This window comes from Argentina silus (genome assembly GCF_951799395.1).
Source record: "Argentina silus genome assembly, chromosome: 1".
Taxonomy (NCBI): Eukaryota; Metazoa; Chordata; class Actinopteri; order Argentiniformes; family Argentinidae; genus Argentina; species Argentina silus.
Window position 1 is genome coordinate 4,297,240 of NC_139655.1, and position 15,643 is coordinate 4,312,882.

Consider the following 15,643-nt stretch of genomic DNA (forward strand, 5'->3'; position numbering starts at 1 on the left):
TCAGACAGTTCCTGATTTTGTTTATCCATTACCAGACATTTTGGCTGAGTTGTTCGAAACACTTCCTTCATTTAGATTCCAGTGTTTGGGTTATGTTTGTGGCCTTGTATGGGGTTCAGTTGACTCAGAGCAGACGGAGCTCTGTTGATATTAGCTGTAATTATTAATTTGTAATTAAGCCTGTTGGATTATGATTCAGTGTAATGTAGATTTTTAGTCAACAGACTGTGGATGGTGAGAGTGAAACACCCTGGTGTGCTGTTCTTTTGTTCCTGTGCCAGACTCTTTGTCTGGTTCTGAAAACGAGGCACCTGTGGTTAATGTCTGTACATACCAAACTGAATAGCAGAGGGAAAACATTCATGAGCGAGTTTCACAATAGCGTTTAGCATTAACAGAGCACCGTGCTCTATTAGGTCCACTGTGGGCTATGGGCGAGAGGTTAGCTTAGCGCCGCAAAGCTTTTGGGAAACGTGCCCCAAGAACACGTACAGATATCTGTTTAGCTGCCTGACGAGTTGAGATCTCAGAACATCTCGGAACTCCATTAAAAAGGAGGATCTGCCAGATGTGGGTAGAATGCTTGTCATGAAGCTTATTGAAGAGTATTTGTCACCGTTAGTTTAAATGCGTGTATTTTGTCTTAATGAGCCCTGGAGTAAGTCCCAGAGATAGCTCCTCGACAGGCTTTAGAGAGATGGAGACAGATGATACCGAAAACAGATGCTGTTTACAAGACTGGCAGTAAGTTTGATTCCAGCTCTGCTCACTCAAAAACAAACACTAGCATCCTAAACAAGCTCTCAGAATTTGACAAATTGAGAAAGTAGCAGCGGTGGAGGTTTTAATCCCTGAGAGGAAGGATTGAGGTGGTAGGTCACCTTGTACACCAGTGGCGACCGCCTGAGGGAGATCTAAACGTGGAACCTATTAAAAGATCAATGGGTTCTAAAGAGGCGGTGGTTATGATTGATCAGAGGTGTGTGCGTGCATGTGTGCGTGCGTGCGCCTGCGTGTACGTGTGTGTGTGTGTGTGTTCACTATCAACCGTTAAAATCACAAGCATTCCCAAATGCTGCAAAATTCACAAGCATGACACTTCTAATGTGCCAAATACACCTGACTTTGCTGATGAAAGCTAGGGAGAGGTGACCGTATTATGTGGAGGAAGTCTTTTCTACAAAACACCTGAAATACAAGCCCCTATTCACACTTATTAGTGGCCTTGGGTTCAGGTTCAGCCTTGGCCATTACCTGCATGAGCTGACATTACGCACCAAGCACCTTGCAAGATATTGTTCAGGGTCAGCTGTTGTGGGAAGCTTAGCTGTGTGGCGAAGACGGTGGTACTTCTGTCCATGACTATTGGTATGACCTTCATTATATGTTGGGTTATTTTATTGAATGCTTTATTGTGAACCCAAATAAAGTATTCTCTCTCTCTCTCTCTCTCTCCCCCCCCCCCAGGCTCTGCGGGTGATGGCTAAGATTATGAGGGAGTGCTGGTACGCCAATGGAGCTGCCCGTCTGACCGCCCTGCGCATCAAGAAGACCCTGTCCCAGCTCAGCCAACAAGAGGGCATCAAAATGTAGACCCAGCAGAGCCACGGCGCTCATTCGATCCTCTTATTACTTATTCATATTATAATAATTATTGTTATTATTACCATCATAACGTCTCTACACCGTTCCCAAGTCTCTGTTTGGATGGGGGAGGTGAAGCAGCATGATGAAGCTCTGCTCGTTCCCCCCCCTCCTCCCTAAACGTGGCTATCCATCTTTCGTCGTGGCCCGAGGATCTGTATGTGGTTACATACGTGTCACGCCTTTGCGAGGCGGTGGATGGATCTCACTGCATGATGTTATTGGGAGGTGAGAGAACAGGTGGGGGCTCACCCTCTGTGCCAGTACAAACCCCACCCACTCACCCCTCTCCATCCCCCTCTCCCAAACCCCTCATGATTGGTGAAAAACACCCACCCCCCCCGCCTGTGCTCTTGAAGGACCTATCAGGGCAATTACAGACTGCTGTAGTCCCGCCCTGCTTGTGACCCATCTGCCAATGCTGTTCAGCTAAACCGGAGAAGATATATTAAAAAAAAAAAAAAAAAAAAAAAAAAAAAAAAAGACGAAGAAAAATCCACAAACCTCATCAGACATACCAAGAGTTACATGAGTGCTGGTCTTAACATTCAGGTGACATTGCGTTCATTCAAAAACAAGTGTGGAATTCTGCCACTGGGGGCGATTCGCGTTCTAGAACTGCTCTGGAAAGATGGAATGAACTAGTTAGCTTTTATTTTCCACATCTGGTACTTAAAATCAGCGTTTCTTTTTGTTGTTTTTATGTGGGGGTTTTTTTCCTCGGAGAGATGCTGGTGTGCTGTGTGGATTCACCTCTCTGGAACATTTTGCACCTTTTGTGTTTTCTCTTCTCCCTTGTATCAACTGGGGGTTCTACAGGTCAGTTTAAATTATTTGTTTTAGATTTTTTTTTTTTTTTTTTTTTTTTTTTGCAAACAACAAACTGGACGCAACCTCATTCAGTCTTGGCGAACATGTTATGACATATGCAATATAGATAAATGTATCTATTTTATATACTCTGCTCTGCTACTACACCTACAGCAACAACGTAGTCGTCAACAACAGCCACCGCCATGCCTTCCAAGCCAGGTGATACTGGAAAGTGCCACTGCTTTAAAGCTACTCCCCTCCTCCTCCTCTGTCCGTTGATGTGGGCCCTGTGTGTGTGCGTGTGTGCGTGTGCGTGCGTGCGTGTGTGTGTGTGCGTGTGCGTGTGTGCGTGTGTGTGTGTGTGCGTGCATGCGATCGCATAGTCTTCAAAGAAGTGCTCCCAGAGCCGTGTCTGTGGGTAGTGCTCCTCCTATGCACACGGAAGGAACATGCGACTCATCTCCCTACTGGGGCAGCCACAACAAAACCGACACACTGGTGCCATGTCGTCGTCCCCCCCCCCCCCCTCCTCCTGTCACTCTCAGCCATCCCCCCCTTCCTCCTCATCACAGCAACCAAGGGATGTCTCTCTCCCTCTCTGTCTTCTCTGTCTTCTCTGTCTGGAACGGAGAGCCCACATGGTGACTCTAGAAACTGTACACCAGACCCATGGTTGGCTACGGCCCACAGGACTAAGCTAACGCCACTGGGAACGTGGCTTTAGAGGAAAAGAAAAGAAGCAAAAACAAAACAAACAAAAAAAAGAGAAAGAGAAAAAAACAAGCATTACTGAAGTTGCCCTATAAACATGCATTGTTGGATTGGTCTTTTCTTTGTTTCAACGTGTGCTACAGCAACACACATTCATTGTTTGAAATGTCTCTTTTAAAGAAAAGATGAGGTACATTCATTAAAATAGCCTATAGCAAATGGATATTTACTAAGCCATAGGTTTTCCAACGTTTTTGTGGCAACTTTTTCTACTAGAATGTACATTTTAAGAAGAAGAAAAAAAAATATGTACAGTAAATAGCTTGACATTTCAGCTTAGCAAGCCTTAAGGGACCAATGGAAAGAGTCAGGATTGCTCTTGTTTTGTAAAAAGATTATAAATGATTACTATGAAGTAGGGTCAATATTCTATATAAAAGAAAAAGTTAATGTAGCACCAGATTTAACAATGTGTTTGTTTTTGTTGGTAAGGTACTGTATTGCCACACACTTAAACCTGCAAGCTGCATATTTATACAAATTGGACTGTGCTTGTAGTCTGTTGACGAGACATGATGTCATTCTTGCTCTATTTTAGCATACTAAGCGAAACATCATCTTACAGCAAGATTTTGAAATGACCACATCAGCTATCAGTGTCCAAAAAAATAAAAAGAGCGAACCCCGAAAAATCCCATCTGATTGTTCAGCAATAAGTGCCCTTCTGACCCTCTGCATGTTTACCTGTGTGGCAATAAGGTTGTGTGTTTGATTTCTTATGATGCGTTGTATTTATCGGCCACTGTGCTGCTACAAATTGTCCACCACTGTTCTGTCACAAGGAGTTGGTCACAATGCTCTTGGGCGAGAGCCACCATTGGATGTACATATCCCAGATGCCTAGTAGGTCTGTGCCAGGTTGCTCTTGTCTACAGGACCCACTGTAGACCCCCAGTCAGAGAGATGGGGGGGTTGGGACTTTCATTTCTGCCTAAATCCCAAATCGACCCATCGCCCCTACTCCTGAGCCCCTCCTGTAGACATGGAAGGGTTGGTTTAAGCAGTAGGGTATCTTATATCCAGATAGGCTGGGTGGGATTTTAACCCTGTTGCTTATACTTATCCCCCTCCTCTCAGATCTGCAGGAGGGTTGAGGGCTAGGGGACTGATTGGGATTCAGCATCTTTTTTTTTTTTGATGCATCAGGTCAACCTCTAACCCTTTGTATAGAATGCAAGTACCCATCACCCCTAAGAGAAGTGCTGAAGTATCCATTGAGGCATTTCCTTCTGTGTTCATTTCCTTGGTTGTCCTTTCAACAGGAAAGGAAGACCATTTTAACAGTGTTGATCAGAGAGAAAATGGCGTTTAGATGTACAGTAGATTGATTGTATGCTGTGCCATACTGTATGCACCTGTGTGAATGATTCCAGTTATTTTCTGAAGATGAAAATGTTATTCTCCAAGAATAAAATACGTTGAAATGTTTGGAGAAAGGTGGAGAAAGTAGAATATATTAAAAAAAAAAAAAAAAAAAAAAAAAAAAAAATGTAAATATCTAAATATATCTTTAGTGTATCAGGCTGGAGGCTCTGACTCGCTCAGTTGGTCAGCAGAAATAGTTTGAACAAAAAACGTGAAAGCTATGCTAATATTAAGAAAGAATAACGGACATTGCTGCTATGATACAAGATGAACAAAAGGAGGAAGAAACGAAACAGAACTTTTCATGATGAATTTGGTTTTGTGTGTATATATATATAATGCTCTCTTGAGTGCGTGCTAGTTGCAAGGTCAGCTCCATTCTCTGGGACAACAACAACAACAACAACAACAACCTTCACAATGCCTCTGGTAGTCAATACTGGGCTTATGTTCATTCTGTCTTAAAATCACCAGCAGCCTTCTTTTTGTTTCCAAATCAAATGTGACTTAACTGTAAACATACACATCCAGGTATTTCTCTCTCTCTCTCTCTCTCTCAGCAGCATGCAGGTATCTTCAGTACTGGCCACAGGGGTCACACAACACCAGCTATGACTTACAGTAACAAACCACCATACCGTTGCACCTCCGATTCCAACCATGTATATACAGGTAGTCCAATACCATATCGGCCGCTAGCCCTTGTCCCTGGCCGAGGCACTCGTTTAGATCTGAGAGGAATGGATAGATATGATCAATATGGTGATGGCTTCATCTTGCTCTCTGATTGGCAGAGATGTCGTCATATTGCTTCCACCTATCCAATCGTCTGAGATCCGCAGGAGTGGTAAGGGAGTAGTAGGTTGCCTGGCAGCAGGTCTGTTTCATGTGCTTTAGCCAGCTTCTGTGACCCACTGCCTCACTGTGTTGGTATGGTGAGGCAGCGATAGCTGGCCATAGGAGTTGGCTCAAGGGCAAACACACCTGGGAGTAGGTGCTTGGGATTGGTTAGGCCAGCTCTGAGACGAGTCATGCGATCTAGTTCTCACAGAGAGTGATTGGTTGGTCTCACGAGCTGCTCCCTACTGGTGTCCTTTTCTCCACTCAGAACTGGGAGAGGGTACACTCCTAAGGCTGCAGCCACTATTGCTCTCTCTGCTCCCCGAAGTGTACACTTATGAATTCGCCTAATTCTCTTCCCTCAAGGGTTTAAAATGCCTTGGATTGGTTGAAAGCATGGGTTAGAGGGAGGTTCTACCGTACTTGTCACATCATTGGCTTGCTTTTAAATCCATGAGGGAGACTGAACAAGTGTGCGCTTTGAGGAGAAGGTTGGATAGTCAAACCGCAGCCTAGCAAGGATGTCCAAGCAAGCCCATGGCGGCCATCTTTGGTTCATCATGGCGCTGTCTGCTGTACCCTTTTGTGACTCAAATCCAATGAAGATATGATCAGTCAATTACATCATGTACAGGCGTCGATTGGGTTGAATGTTTTGATATGCAGTCTTTTCATATAGAATCGCACAGTTGCCTACTTTTTCACAGTGCAAGGAACACTAATTAACCACGCTAAGTTTGCGTTGTGTGATATAATTGAGACCAGGGTTTATTAACTATGCCAAGCAGTGACTGTTCTAAACAGCACTGAAATTAAACGTGAATGTAAACTCAACCAGCTCAACCTTCCTGAGAGACGCCATACAGAAAACCAGAGCACAATTTGCATAATTTGTCAGAGGTCATGTACATATGCCCTGTTGGCATGCAGACATGCACACGGGTCCTTCTCTTATATTTATGCAAATTTTTCCGGCCTGCATGGTTCTTGGGCTCTCCATTTTCACCCTGTCCTTTTATGGTCACAATTTTAATGATCTCTATCTATGCTAATATCCAGACACTGTGAAGAGGGCCTAGAACCTTTGGGGACAGTGGCCCAGTAGGGCCAGAAAGAGCAGGCATTATGATTATGGAGATGCCCATAAATTACCATAGCAAGAAAGAATGGCTTGGGTCACAAAAGGGTCTTGTTTGCTGAAATGCTAACCTACCGAGGTGCTTCTAACGTGTTGTGCGTGGCTGCTGCAGTGAGACCGTTGTGTAAAGGCAGAAGAAAGCTTTATCATGTTTTATTTGGTGCCTAAGTTCGACTATACTCTTCTTCTTTTCAACCGAGAATGATGAACTGCATGTGATTGTGTTCCGATGTCTGCATCACCTGCTTTATAAATAAACAATTAAAAGCTGAAAAAAATATTGAAATGTCATTAACAGGATATAAAAAAGGTCATACAACTCTAAAGAAGAAAATACCTCCTCTCAAGACCAATGTGTTTTTACCTCAGTGTATATATTCGATTTGTTTACTCCAAGTTTGCTATTTTTTTTTTGTTTCTATGAAATGTAAAATTGAAGAATACACATTTACTTGTCAATGGTACTTTTGCCCAAATGGCATTGTATTTTGTTTGTGTCATGCCCAAGCAGTATATTCCTCTTTTTACCATAATCTGTATTTGACTTATGTTCTGTCAGAAATGTAAATGCTTTACCAATGTCAACCCCCCCCCCCCCCCCACCCCCAAGCTGTGTTGGAAATGCCTTGTTCTGTTCATTTCTAAATGGTCATCATGAGGAGGTGTCGAGGACAGACTCTAAAGCCCTCGAAGCTGAGTTCAGAATCGCCTGTGTGCCCCTCTCTGATTTCTAAAGCTTATGTATTACCCTTTTATAGCGTCTACAGAAGAATGAAAGATCAACGTAGGAAAGTAGCAGATTTATGCTCATGTTCTAACATAGTTGGAGTAGAAAGTGCTGTGAATAAAAAAAAAAAATGAAACAGTTTCTTTAAGAGCTTGTCGGTGTGTTTTTTTTTGTTTGTTTTTTTGTGTCCAGATGTTTTTGTGTTACTTCACCCTCAACGGATGAAAGGGATGTGCTACATATCAAAGAGAATGGAGTAGCAGCATATGGCCTTTCAAGGTGACCACACAATGTTTTCCTGTCAAAGGGAGAGTCGGCAGTTTTCTGGAACATCTGCCCGGTCTAGAAACTAAACCCCAGCCCTCTTGGTTCTGCATCATACACTACATCATACAGTATCCTACATCATACACTACATCATACAGTATCCTACATCATACACTACATCATACAGTATCATACAGTATCCTACATCATACAGTACTACATGGTCCTCTTAGTGGTCCTCACCTGTGGCTCAGTTGGTAGAGCATGGCGCTAACAACGCTTTGGTTATGGGTTTGATTCCTGCTGGGACCATATATACTGAAATGTATGCACTCACTGCAATGTAAGTCGCTTTGGATAAAAGCGTCAGATAAATGGTGTATAATATAGACTTGAAAGAGTTGGATAGGCATACGCATGATGGTAGTTCCACCTTGCCCGCTCATAGGCTAAGTGGACTTTTTGCCATGTTGCAAGATGTATATTGAGTACATTCAGATCTACACAAGCGTCTTGGGGTTGTTGCCGGACAAGGCCGTTCTCTACAGAACTAGCATCAAGGTGAATGCTGCCAATTCAAGTAATTCAAGTATTCAAGTAATTGTGAATGTCTGGCTTTAACAGTACTCAACCTTTTTGGAGGTTGTGGTTATAGTATAGTCACACTGCAGCTACTGTAGTATGCATTGCAGTTGTCATTGTGTGTGAAGCAACCTCTCCCAGTGTGTGGAGTTACTGAGATGTATAATACTTTGAATACATATAGATATAGATTTATATAGTTTACATAGTTAATAGGTTTTTGTTGGGCCACCATTAGGATGCAAATGTAATCCTTTTGTGTCGGTTTCTCTTTGCGTCGGCTAATCCTGGCCCAATATCTAATTTGTGATGAAATTGATTGTGAAGTGCTTTTGGGACGAGCAGACAGGCGGCAGGCAGTGGTCCGTTAGGCAGGCTTATACACTATCTATTGCCCCTCATCGATCTTTGTGACACTGCCAATTAAAGGCACATACTTTCAGCAGGTGCACTAAAAAGCAGGGTGCCAGAAGCAAACTGCCAATGGAAATGTGCTATTGTCTTTTACTCCCAAGCTCATTTGGCTGTCACCTGGTTTAATCGAGTGTATAGTTCAGACTCTCTCTCTCTCTCTCTCTCTCTCTCTCTCTCTCTCCTTCTCCACACCTCTGTCTCTGCCAAAACAACACACTATTTCTATGCATGTCATGACTCATGCCTGAACAATCAGAAAGGTACAGACAAACAAAGAAAAAAAAAAAAGGTTGACTATTCCTAGAACGCGGGCAGTGTTGATTCGAGGTAAACTACTGTTTAAACTAACCCTGTCTTTGATGAAGGTCTCTGGTAAAGGTTTCTTCGTATAGAGCTACTGCTGTAACACCTCATATTTTACTGTACATGAGTTGGTCTGTGTGTGCACCATACTAAATTCTCTGGTTGCTTCTTGTGTGGAGATATGAGGGAGCTCCGCGGCCTCTGTGAGCAAAGGGGTCAATAACTAAATGAGGAAATCGATGGGCTGAATCATAATCTCTGCTGCTGCCTCCCACGTCCCATACGCACTGCGCTGCCATTGACTGTAGTGCAGCAACCAGACCTGGGAGGAGAAGGAGCTGAAGAGGATTCTATAGCAGAGCGTGAAGTAGAGGCACGGTGCGACTAGGTTTCGGAATGCGAGCAGGGTTCTGCATTACCTGTTCTCTACTACGTAGAATGCTCAGAGCATCAATGGTAAAATACAACACCTCTCCGACAGTGACATCATGCCTATGAAGCGAGTGTGTGTCCGGTTTGTCTGAGTTATGATGATGCCCAGATCACTTATCACATGCATTTACAACTGTATGCGATAAAGTGACTAATACAATTTGATTTGATTTTGATTTTGATAGTGATGTGACAACAAACGTCACAAATAATGGAATATTACCATGCAACAGACATCAGACACAGTACATCATACAGTATCCTACATCATACGCTGCATCATACAGTATCCTACATCATACAGTATACTACATCATACACTACATCATACAGTATACTACATCATACAGTATCCTACATCATACACTACATCATACAGTATACTACATCATACAGTATACTACAGTATACTACATCATACAGTATCCTACATCATATACTACATCATACAGTATACTACATCATACAGTATCCTACATCATATACTACATCATACAGTATCCTACATCATACAGTATCCTACATCATACAGTATCCTACATCATATACTACATCATACAGTATCCTACATCATACAGTATACTACATGGTCCTCTTAGTGGTCCTCACTTGAGGCTCACTTGGTAGAGCATGGTGCTAACAATGCTTAGGTTGTGGGCTTGATTCCTGCTGGGACCATATATACTGAAAAATGTATGCACTCACTGCAATGTAAGTTGCTTTAGATAAAAGCGTCAGCTAAATGGCGTATATTATTATATTATATTATTACTACATGATACAGTATACTACATGATACAGTGTGCATAGTAAACACACCATCTTCACCCAGGCAGTTCATCCTGTTTCTAGAAACCAGGCGGTTTTATAAGTGACCATAAATCATAAAAAAAAAAGTGATAATCATCTCTGAAAAGGATCCCTGTATTTGGCAGTGCATCAGTACTATTTCACCTGGGTGGCATTTAGCACTAACATTCCCCAAGGACTTATTTACCAGGCCTTGTGAGGTTGTCTTTCTGTTTGGTCTTCATGCGCAGTCAGCGGCTAAAAATAGATTCAAAGCTTGTATCCAGACAGTGATTTATTTTCTACTCTTGCTTTTAGTATGTGTGAAAGCAGGAGCTTATTCAGCAGGAAAAATGTGCTATCAAAAACATACAGTGAAGGTACAGCACAGGGAAAGTGTACGAAACATAAGCGATAAATTTACGGGGAAATGGGAGAGGAATGCATCCCCAAGGAATTTGACCATGTTCATTCCAGCACAGGTTACTGTTGTGAATCAACCCTGTGAATTTCCAAGGCTTTTCGACGTCCATAGCATGACAGCGATTGGACAGCGATTGCCATCTGAGTTATTGATTCATCCAAATAGGTAAATTGTTGAGGCTCAAGCCCTGAATTTCCTCCTGGGGGAGCAGAATATTGTTGAAGTCAGCAGGTAAGGCAAAATGCAGGCAGGTCTTACACACAAAATAAACTACCAGAGGGGGGCGCTGTTGTCTACCAGTTCATTGCGCTGCTACATCCTACTGTGGTCGGTTTCAAAGAGTGGGTGCTTTTGTTTCCAGGTTTTGCACATCGTCTGCAGTCACCCAAGCATAGTATTGTATCATATTCACTGAATTTTATGCATTACATTTCATGAGTGCAGAATGTCAGAGAGCATCCTACGTGGTCTAGTGTGTAATTCATTGCTGCTTATGAATATTTAACATAAAGTCAACCAGATCTTTGGCTCATTGCCTCTTGAATATATAACCCAGGTATGAATAATATGGTACACAGACTGTGGAGGCAGTCAGACACTCTCTCCATGAAGAAAGCCTGTGGCTGTTTACAAATATCTCTCTAGTAATTCCTTCATTCCCCTCCCTCTCCCTTCCTTCCTTCCTTCTATCCTTCCTCCCTCCCTCCCATCCTCATTCCCTCCCATCTTTTCTTCCTTCCTTCCTTCTTCCCTTTCATCCTTCCTTCCTTCCTTCCTTCCTTCCTTCCTTCCTTCTATCCTTCCTCCCTCCCTCCCTCCCATCCTCATTCCCTCCCATCTTTTCTTCCTTCCTTCCTTCTTCCCTTTCATCCTTCCTTCTTGGCACGATCTGAAGTGACTGAAGAAGTTAGACGTATATATATAATTTGTGGATGTAGAAGAGGAATTTCAAATAACTTTTCATTCACCAGTTCAGTCTCTTCAGATCAGTGGCTATGAGAAAAGGCTGCGGGATGAATGTACAGAAGCATTCACACGCGCCTGTGTCTCGGTTTGACCTAGAGAGAATGGCTGGTCCCCTGGCAGTCCAATCATAGATTACCCTGTAATCCACATCGAATGTGGTTAGGCATCATAGGGTGATTAAGGATAATCAATTTAACCTACTGGCAACATGTGCTCATTTAGAGCTTTGCCCTTGGAATTAGCCCCCATTTACACACACTCTCAGGACGGAATGAAACTAAACTCTGTTATGCTGATACATAAGTCCCTGTTGTTACAGTAATGGCTTGGCTTTGATTTCGGGATAATTAGAACAGAGATCTACTGCACACACTGCCCGGGATTTCTCTCAGAGAGAATATCCAACGTCATATGAATATGGTTATACTAGAGTTGTTCACTGCTAAGGGATGATTAAATTAGATGTTTTTTAAGTGGTTTAAATTGTACGGCACTACAGAGAAATATATAACGGGTGCTGTTCCTCCTGCACCGTCACTGCTTGGAACCACATCTGCCCTGACTGTTTCCATCTCATTGGAAGAAATGCCCTGTATTAACAACCTGCAGTAGCAACCTCTTGAATGAATTCCAAACTAAACATAAACATACTGCCGACCAGTTAAAAACACCATGTTAATAGGCTATACCACACCCAGACTCATAGAGGCCCAGCAGACAGTGAAGGGGTCAGGCACTATTGGGCCTAATGAGCATTACACTAATCACAGCTTGTTAACCTGTAGCATTAGGACAAGCAACAACCTCTCCCTTTATCTAACAACCAGGGACTTTAGGTAAGTGAGAGTCGTGGTGAACCATAGGGAGAGAGGGAGCAGAGGCTTTTGTCTTAGTGTGACCTACTTTCCCTCCCCTCTGATTAATGTGTTTGTGTGGCGTTTAGCTGTTGAGTCTCTGGTTTATCCACTTCTGACCATGAGGCTACTACATTTTCTAGACGTCAGGCCTGTTACTACGGAGATAATCTCCCCCATCTCCAGGACCGTACTGTTGCTTGATCACTTGCTGGGATTGCTTCTGTGTGTGTGTGTGTGTGTGTGTGTGTGTGTGTTGGCTGGTGGAGAGACGGGAGGTGGTGATGCCTTTCTGCAGGCTGGGCCTATTGCCTGCTGAGCGATGCATCATTGTCATGGACTGTCCGCCTGAAGAGGGCAGCCCACTCTGGGGTTGTTGACAAGGTCAGCCTGTGGTGGCTACTGACATCAGTCCACACACACATTCAGCAGCAGTATACCACTTAGTTCAGTGGTAGCAGTCAGAGCCTAACGCTAGACATAGAAGTACTGTACAAGGATCTTCCATCTTGACACTAATCTCGGAACCCAGAATCATCTCAATCGCTCGATTGAGATGCAGCAGAGATGTGCTGGTGGTCCTGTAGTGTGTATGGCTCTAGTTGTGTCTGGGAGTGGCGGGTCAAGTTCACACCTAGACACTGGCCTTGGGTCAGTTACGGCTAAGGTTAGCATAAAGGGAGGGTCAGCTGATCCAAGATCTGTGCCCCATGGCATTGGGACAGATAGCTATAATGTGTTGGGCAGAGCAAGAGCCAGTGTGGGTGGTGGGGGTAGTACAGTAGCTCACAGGGTTTCTACTTGACAGTGAGAGCAATGGAAATGTCTCTTATGGGACAGTTAATGCGATCTCCACTGCCAGGCTGTTGCCCATCCTTTTCCTTTAATGAGATGTATGATGACTTATGGCCCTTGAGCAGAGTCTTCATAACATGCAATTCAATATTCAATAGTCACTGGCAACCCAGGATTCTCAAAGTTGTTTATAGTAAATTATAAGAGGCCACTGGAGGACATCTGTTGATGCCAACGGAGACAGAAGTCCCCGAGACACAAATCAGCAACCCCTCCCAGCAATATCTTCTTTTAAAAAGAGTGCTCCTTTGAGCTTTAAGGTTACTAAGAAGAGAGGAGAGCTCACAGTTTCCTGGTTTTGTGCTCTCTCTGTGTGTGTGCATTCACAAGGGTGTGCTGTGCCTACGAAATGAGCCTGAGAAATGAGTCTCAAATGAAGCGGGGTAATGACCAATTTTAAGAGCAGCCATATTTGGCAGTGGCTGCCATTTGCAAATTACAGGGGGCACGATTGGCCGATCTAACTATCGATGTGTCACAGGCTTACAAAGTACATTAACTCAGAACCCCTTTCTGGGCTCCGCACTATCGGCCTCTCATTTCCCCTGTAGAGAAATGCGAACTACAGTCCATTTGAAACTGGCAAGATAAGCCCACCCCAGTTCAGAGAGCTTGCATTTATTAGCATTGCACGCAAAATGTTCTCCCATTGTTATGGAAATCTGAGGCAAATGCAGTCCATTAAAAAGAGTATCGGGGCCAACGCCTCCTCCGAATGGATAACTTGCCTTTTTGGAGTGTCTGAGAATTGACGAAAATGCAGATTTCCTGCGGAAATCGGATCAAGACACCATGTTATCATGGATTTAATGGCAAGAATGGCTGATCAGATGGGCTCATCTCTTTCTCGCGCTCTCTCGATCATCTTCTTTTCTTTCCTCTTCCTCCTTCTCTCTTTCTCTCATTGTCTTTATCTTCCCCTCTCTCTCTCTCTCCCTCTTTTCATAACTCTCTCTCTCTCCCTCTCTAGGTCCTCCCAGGCTTGTGATTTTATTGCCCTTTAATGGTGATGATGACCTCATCCCTCCTCAGGCTCTAGCACATCCCAGGTCACAACATGGCTGACTCCCTCCCTGTTGCTCAGAAGTCCTGCCCAATGGCTCAGCTGTCCATGGTCCTCACTCAGCCAGTCATCTGTAGAAGAGGAAAATGTCAGAAATATTGCATGCATACATACATACATACATACATACATACATACATACATACATGTGTTCATCATCATCATCATGGCGGTAACATTGGCTTACTTATGTGTGAGAAACCATCTGAGTGGGACTGGACTTGTGCCAGAGCTGCTCAATGTGATTAATTCAAGAATGTCTCATTTAACAAACAACCTGAGCCACCAAAGCACACACTCCATCTAAACTACGAGACGTTTCTGATGCACTTACGTTGCATAAATGGCAGCATCTGGTAGCATGGGGATCTTTTTCTCAGAGGGCCTCTGTCAGTAATACGTCAGGAAAAGTGCGTCTTGAAACGATCTCCAGCTGCTCCGTTGCCGACCATCGGTCATACATCGGCACTACATATGCCAGCTCTCTTACCAATGTTATTGTTTTTTCTTCTGTTTATCCTACCATATGCCGATGTCTATTGCCCACATATTCTGTTACCCTGATGTATTACCAATGCTCACTTGCTACTTGTCTACCCTACTAAACTGCAAAAGCAACTCTTGACATTTTAATGCGAACAGGCTATCAACCAAATGTCAACTGTTACAGGAAGACAAATGTTACAACTGGTAGGCCAAACATTCAGTAAGCAATGCCATTACTTACTTATTTAAGGAGAGATGCAGAGTATTGCTCTTTTAACTCATGTCTTGCACTTAAGTCAGACTTCATCAAGAAAGCAATCTAGCTAAAACACAACGCTAACAGCAAACCCCATATAAATGGCTTATCTCCACCACCACGTCAGGCACAATCGACATATCACAAAGAGGCACCAATCATAGTCAGCAACACTAACAATAAGCATTAGCATAAGCATAACCCAACAAAGTCAACCCAAACAGTTATAACAACACGATAACATCACAAGATGTACAGCCGCAGAGGATGATGGGCCATGACACTCAACAACAGGAGCTGGCATAAGTAGTGCCGATGTTTAACCGACGGTCGGCAAAGGAGCGACTGGAGATCGTTTCGAGGCGCACTTTTCCTGATGTATTACCGAAGGAGGCCCTCTGAGAAAAAGATCCCCATGCTACATCTATGCCACGTAAAGTGCATCAGAAATGTCTCGTAATTTAGATGTAGTAACGATGTTAATCCGATTAATGTGTGCTGTCTGGGAAGGTGGCACTCCTGCTGCTGCTACAATATAAATTAGCCAACAATTACAATTAAAATGCCACATTAAAAAGCATAGGAAAAGGATATGTGCAACAATAACTGTATTTATTTTAGAATATAGAATAGTAGTTTGCTGTGCGACTCCAG

The 15,643-nt window shown here is 43.4% G+C and overlaps 1 protein-coding gene across 1 annotated transcript in view; it reads left to right on the forward strand.

Annotated features, from left to right (window-relative positions):
- Positions 1-3,843, forward strand: part of tgfbr1b (transforming growth factor, beta receptor 1 b) — a 33,523-nt gene extending 29,680 nt beyond the window's left edge. Inside the window, exon 9 of the mRNA XM_083668611.1 lies at positions 1,468-3,843. Within this exon, the coding sequence (XP_083524737.1) occupies positions 1,468-1,593 (126 nt within the window). The 3' untranslated portion in view covers positions 1,594-3,843. The remainder of the gene's footprint in view (positions 1-1,467) is intronic.
- Positions 3,844-15,643: the final 11,800 nt, after the last annotated feature.